The following is a 7,174-nucleotide window of genomic DNA, read 5'->3' as shown; positions in this document are numbered from 1 at the left end:
GAAAAAGGGATATGTAAATAATTCAATATGCCCTTGTGTTTTTATTAAGAAAACAACATCCGGATGCGTAATTATTGCTATATATGTTGATGATTTAAACATCATTGGAACGAATAAGGAAATTCAAGAAGTTGTGTCATACTTGAAGGAAGAATTTGAAATGAAGGATCTTGGAAAAACCAAGTATTGTCTGGGTTTACAAATTGAACAAAAAGAATGTAGAATATATTTGTTCACCAGACAAATTATACAGAAAAGATCCTTAAACATTTTAATATGGATAAATCAAATCCTTTAAGTACTACAATGGTTGTTAGATCATTAAACATAGAAAATGATCCATTCCGTCCATGTGAAGATGATGAAGATATTCTTGGTCCAGAAGTACCATATCTAAGTGCTATCGGTGCCCTTATGTATCTTACAAATTGTACAAGGCCTGATATATCTTTTGCAGTAAATTTATTGACAAGATTTAGCACATATCCAACAAAGAGACACTGGAACGGAATTAAACATATATTTCGTTATCTACGAGGAACGACAGACTTGGGACTTTTGTATTCAAAAGATGTTAACCCAAGTATAATTGGTTATGCCGATGCTGGATACTTATCTGATCCACACAAGGCACGTTCCCAAACTGGATATGTTTTTACTCGTGGAGGCACTGCAATTTCTTGGCGTTCACAGAAACAAACGCTCGTAACAACTTCATCAAATCATGCCGAGATTATTGCACTACATAAAGCAAGTCGTGAATGTGTGTGGTTAAAATCAATGACCCAACATATCCAAATCTCATGCGGATTATCATTCGACGAGAAGCATGTGATATTATATGAAGATAATGATGCATGTGTTACTCAAATGAAAGAAGGATACATAAAAAGCGACAGAACTAAACATATTCTTTCTAAGTTCTTCACATTCACCAAGGAGATTGAGAAGAATAAATGTATTGATGTTCGTCACATTCAATCAAGTGAAAATTCATCAGATCTCTTCACAAAGGCGTTTCCTACGTCAATATTCAGAAAGCATATATATAATATTGGGATACGCAATCTACGAAATTTGTGAAGAATTGTTCGTGTCAACATGAGGGGGAGTTTACGTGACTGCACTCTTTTTCCCTTACTATGATTTTTATCCCAATGGGTTTTTCCAAGTAAGGTTTTTAACGAGGCAGTATAAAAACACTTAATGAAGACATTCATTATGATCATCATCACAAGGGGGAGTGTTGAAAAATAATATTTAAAATGTATGTATTGAATATTTGAATGTTGAAAATAAGAGTTGTAAATATTGAAAATTAGTGTGTGATGATGTAGGTAATGATGAATTTATTTTTGGATTATTTGTAAAGATTTTCTATAAATAGATCTCTCATTTGTAAAGAAAATCACAATTGAGTTGAGAGAGAAAAATATTATAAAGTGTGTAGTTTGATAAATTTTGAGAGTTTGAGACTTTTACTTTTTACCGTAAATTTTTACTTTTTCACAACAACAACTATATAATTCAGTCTTATTTCAGTTTTTATAATAAGGTTAAGTTACTTAAATTTTTTTATCATAGATTTTCTAATTGTATGAGTTATAAGTTAAACTATTTTTAAATATATATAAATATTCTTGAACCATTTTTGAATAAATTATAATTAGTTTTACAAATTTAATGAATATAACACAATATATAAATAAAATTACATAAATATATATTTGAATTATTAAAATTATAATTAGTTACTAATAGTCTGAATATATGTTAAATTCAAAACATCTTAAGTTTTGACAATGAAAAACAATATCGATATGTTTCACGGTCCATTTGCCAATTTCTTGTATTTTATAGGACTCTAGCCGCTTATCGTTCTATCATAAATTCAAGCTGCATACATAATCAAAAGTTCATAACTTGAATCTGTCTCTAATCGGACCGCTTTGTCGAAAAAATGCATAGAGTCAGACCATTCAACCCTAATCGCACCCTAATCCGTCATACGTTAACAAATTATGATGGTACAACAACCCGAGTTGTTCAATGTTATCAGATATAATGTCATGCACATTATCTTACTAACTCTCAATTGACTGAAAAGTTTCCTAAAATGTGAAAAGTCAATAAACTTTGGTATAAATATGCAAATTAAGAACTTCAAAGACACCAACACAATATTCAAGCATTCACAATCACCAATACACAAGATCTCGAGTACACTAATTATTCATATATTCATCCACTCAATAACACACGTTGAATTTACCTATCAGATAATTTCATGATCAATTTATTCTACATTCTAACTTTAGTCGTCCAAGTTATCATTTATAATATTTTGTAATTTCATTTGTCTGAACCAGAGGGTTCTAAAGACAAACCAGACATTTGTGTCTTCGTTGTGGTGCTATTAAAAGTTTTGATTTAGGCAGCGTGATAAATACTAGTCAAATGTGTTTATAAAACGATTGTATAAATCAAAATATTTTAGTGATATCTCTTTAAATGAAAAAAAAAAGTTACATAAGAGTTATTAATATATGAAATCTATAACATCTTCGTGTTCTTTAAATTTCACCGTATTTACTTATTATCTGCTTTAATTCACCTCTAACTGCATTGATTATATATTATATAAGTAGTCTAGCCTGACTGTTCCCTCACTTAATCTCGTTTTAATGGTCTGATCAAGTCTAGCCATTCAAGAAATGCTTTAACATCTAAAAATTGTTAAAACGAGCTCAGTTTTATAAAATATTTTAACAAAGTTTATTAACCCCTTCTAAACTATGTTCCGATCACAACATAAATTATTTGTTTACTTAAAGATATTTAAACGTTCGGCTCGATTATAAGTTACATAAAACCATAATCAAACCATAACAATTTCGGTTTAGGTTATAAAACTAAAATAAGAACTTTGGATTGCGGTTTGATTGGATTTTTTGTTTTCTAATTTAAACCATATTATGTCCACCTCTGTAGGTAACACGTATTATAAATCACAAAAACTCTATGAGACATCTCATGAATCAATTTTGTGAAACAGATATTATGTTTGGGTCACCCATAAAAAAATATTAATATTTTGCAAAAAATATGATTTTTTATTGTAAATATGGACACAACTCACTCATCTCACAAATAAAAATACGTGAAAATATCTCACCAGAGACCTATTCGTTATAAATATGCAACACGTATTATCTAATCACTTGTGTATATTATAGGGTTTTTAGCACTATACTCAAGAGTTTTATATTTGAGCTTATATTATATATATTATCTTTTTGAGTTTTACAATTATACTAATGGACTCTATATTTTTAATTTGAGCTTTTCTAAACTTGACAAATATAGATAAGTTTATGGAAAATTTAATTTGACTAGAAAATATTTAAAATTAAGTCATTATTATATAGTGTAGTGGATATTAAAAGTAGATTTACAATTATGTTTTTTTTTTTTTATAAACGGGATTTTTTTTTTAATTCGATTACAACTACATATTATCAGCCAGGCAAATTAATATTATCATGATATAAATTGATCGGTACTAAAAACAATAACGTGGACAAAAATTCTTGTAACCTTCATTCTAATTAAAGACTTCAACATAGAAATTTGTCTCTCGATTCTTACTAATAAAATATATCGATGTGAAATTCAATTTTGAAAAGTAACTTTTGCCAAATTGAGTTTTTAAAAAATAAATCAATTGTAATTAAACTTGAGTAAAATTAAATTTTCAAAAATTGATAAAAATTATTTTACTTGAAAATGTCGGGACCGCCCAGGCATGTCAATTGCCATTACCATTGGTAAAAAAAGTTAATTTAATTTTCCGACAAACACAGCCACGTTGTAGCCCGAAGTCAATCCACGATTGTGGAAATTGATGAAAATTGTGTGTGAAAAGAAAAAGGAAGCTTCCACTCTGATTTTGAATAATGCTGCCGCTGTTTAGGTGGTTGGTCATTGGTCATTTTCCAAAGTAAAACGCGTTTTGTTTCCATTAAACAAATCATCCCTGTAAAATCTTCGTTTTTTTTACGGTTGGTCAACATGAAAATTCAGGTATAAAAAGAGATAAAGATGTAGGTGATCGAGTTCTATTCTATGCGTTTGAGCTACCTCCATAGTTTCCAAATTCCTCGGATTCCCAGGTTAGTTTCCCTTTTAAAATTTCAGAAACCAATCTTTTTTCGTTCAACGGAGATGTTTTCGTGTAATGTTCGCTGATCCCTTTTGAGGGTTGTGATTCTGGGGTCTTTCTGTTTTAATGTCTTGATTGAATCGATGGAAAAAGACCGAACCCATCTGAAATAAAAGTTTTTGGGCGTCATTTATTAAAGAAAGTTCCCATTTTTATATCCTGGGTCAGATTTATGTGGCTCTGTTTTAAACTCCATACGTATGTGTCGGACGTAGTTGATCAAAAGGAAATGCCGATTATTGATTTTGAATTATTTGGTTTCTGGAGCTAAATTCAGTCAAATATTGTTGAATAATAGATTAGAAAAGTGCATATGTTGCTAAAGCTTGCCGCCCCTTTCAATATGAAAGTGCATATTTTGTTCAGATCAATCTCCATGGCCTCGGTTAGCAATAGCAACGGGAAGAAACTTATTAAAATTGATGTTAGCGCCGATACTGTGTGCCCATGGTGCTTTGTGGGGAAAAGAATCTTGACAAAGCTATAGATTTATCCAATGATAGCTACAATTTCGAGGTATAAATGAATAATGTTTTGTTTTTTATCTATCTTTTTGTTGTTTGCTTCCTATTTTTTACTCAATTAGTCATAATTTCTGTGTTGCAGATCAAGTGGCATCCCTTCTTACTTATGCCATCTGCACCCAGGGAAGGCGTCAATAAGAAGGAATTTTACCGCAATAAGTTTGGGGCTCGAGCTGAACAGATTGAAGCTCGGATGTCGGAGGTTCCTTTTTGTTTCTTGGCACCCCTTTATCTTATACAGTATAAGGAGAGGTTTTTTCGCGTTTGACATACATCTCGATAAGTATCAGAAAATTTAAGTCGTTTTGTTTTGGCAGATTTTCAAGGGGCTTGGGATGGACTATGACATGTCTGGACTTACGTAAGTTGCTCTTAAATCGGTGGAGTTAATTCGACATGGTGATATCCTTTTTAAATCGGTGGAGTTGCTCTATGAGTGTTAGTAAAGATAATTTGTTGATGACCGAGTCTCCTGTCGTTTTATAAAAAACTATAGTGGATGGTAATCATATAACTAAATCTGTTAATATGTACGATAGTTCACCGATATTTCACTTATAGCACTTGGATCTTATAACAAATTTCAAACCTGATTCAAAAAAAATATCAAACTCTTGGTTTTGTCTCCAAATATTTCGTCGAACAGGGCCACATTGTTCATGAATTCAGAATCTAGCCACTTCATCTTGTTTGTCAGTTTTTATTAATCGAGCAGCCAAGTCTTTAGCGTAAAAAGGTGCTCTGGATGTTTCTCATTTTTTCTCGGATACACAGAGGAAATTCTTTCGACAGCCATAGGCTACTGTATTTTGCCGGACAACAAGGGCATGATAAACAACATAAACTCGCAGAGGAACTGAGCAGTGGCTATTTCACACAGGGAAAGTACATCGGGGACAAGTGAGTAGAGTTGCTAGTAGTTTTATTTTTTTAGTCACTTTAGAAAATGATGATGTGGATCTGAATAATCTTTAATCTTTGTTTTATCTGTTGGAAACTAGCATGATTGTGTTTTTCCATTGCATCTGCAGGAACTTTCTTGTAGAGTCTGCTAAAAAGGTTGGAGTTGAAGGGGCAGCCGAGTTTCTTGAAGATCCAAATAATGGAGTCAAGGAGGTAATATCTCCAAACAAGAAAACTATCCCCTTCTGCTGTGTCCATTTTTCCATACCAAAGTGTATGCCATTTTGTTTTTTCTTGAAGGTTAATGAAGATTTGAAGCGCTACTCGTCCCATATAAGCGGTGTTCCACATTTTGTTGTAAGTCACGTTTAAACATCTAGTGTTAATTTTGAATGTTACAAAAACGTTAATCTTGTTGATATTCTTGATAGATAAACGGCAAGCACCAGTTGAGTGGCGGCCAGCCGCCTGAGGCCTTCCTCAAAGTATTTCAAGTGGCTGCAAAGGAGAGCTCCTAGTTTCTTTGAAGAGGAAAACAAGATCGTCTCGCTTACGGCTGACCCATGCTCTCTCCCTCGTTTTATTTTTATTGTACAAGGAGTCAAAAATAAAATTTCATGTAGTTATCATCTCAAGTACCTGATCGTAGTTTTATCAAGTGTGGTCGTGTCGTCGTTCAAATCCTTATGCAGTACGTTATGAATAAACTTGTTCGTTTCATTATATATACACATGTTATGTGATACAGGTGTTCATCAAATTTGATCTGGGCATTTTCCATTTTGTAGATGTCAAAATCTTTGATTTGAGATTAAACATCATTTCTAATGTTGTGGTTCTATTTCAGATTATTTAGATAATAACAAATATATTTATTAAAAACAACTTGGGTCCTTTGATTTAAAAAGTGAAATACGCATATAATTCGATCCGATCTACACATACTGGAGCCAGAAACTAAATCATTATTTTTTTGTGCCATGTTTTCTGGATTTCAATTTATCGCGCACAAGGCCATCTTGCAGGCTCTGATCGATCATATCAGTAATGCACTTTTAAAATGTGAGAAAATACAGCAAAAAGAAAAATTCATCAGGACGATTTTGTACTGCTCAAATCGCCCAACAGAGCACAATAGTTGGCATTTAAACTTGAAAATATCCACTCGTTTTCACCTCCATGCTTTGAAGAGAAATGATTCTTCAAAACTAAAATGACAACTATGTTGCAACAATTAGTAAACTTTCATCGAAGAGATGAACAATTCTAGCCTGTTTCTCATTCAAAACATGTTTGGTGAAAATGGTGGTAAAGACCAGATCATGATTGATTCGAGCTAAACTTCACATTCGAGCAATTAAATAATATCCCCGACATGGCCATTTTCGTCCATGCCCCATCACAGTTGCATCACGCATGTGTGCGCTCAAAACAAAATATGGCCGCAAGAAATAAGTAAAGCCCCAAAAGTCATGTTAGCGGTAGATTCATTCGACGCCTCTTCTTTTGAAAGCTTAAGCTAAAA

The 7,174-nt window shown here is 32.3% G+C and overlaps 1 protein-coding gene across 1 annotated transcript; it reads left to right on the top strand.

The window, feature by feature from the left end:
* Positions 1-4,588: 4,588 nt before the first annotated feature.
* Positions 4,589-6,374, top strand: LOC142523103 (uncharacterized). The gene is given in 8 exon segments (XM_075626749.1): positions 4,589-4,683; positions 4,686-4,738; positions 4,829-4,948; positions 5,064-5,107; positions 5,521-5,646; positions 5,778-5,862; positions 5,950-6,006; positions 6,081-6,374. Coding segments are annotated over 8 exon segments (657 nt in total). The 5' UTR covers positions 4,589-4,598; the 3' UTR covers positions 6,168-6,374.
* The last annotated feature ends 800 nt before the right edge of the window (positions 6,375-7,174 follow it).

The sequence above is a fragment of the Primulina tabacum genome, chromosome 13, assembly GCF_025594145.1.
Source record: "Primulina tabacum isolate GXHZ01 chromosome 13, ASM2559414v2, whole genome shotgun sequence".
NCBI lineage: Eukaryota > Viridiplantae > Streptophyta > Magnoliopsida > Lamiales > Gesneriaceae > Primulina > Primulina tabacum.
This window is presented reverse-complemented; position numbering and strand designations above follow the sequence as displayed.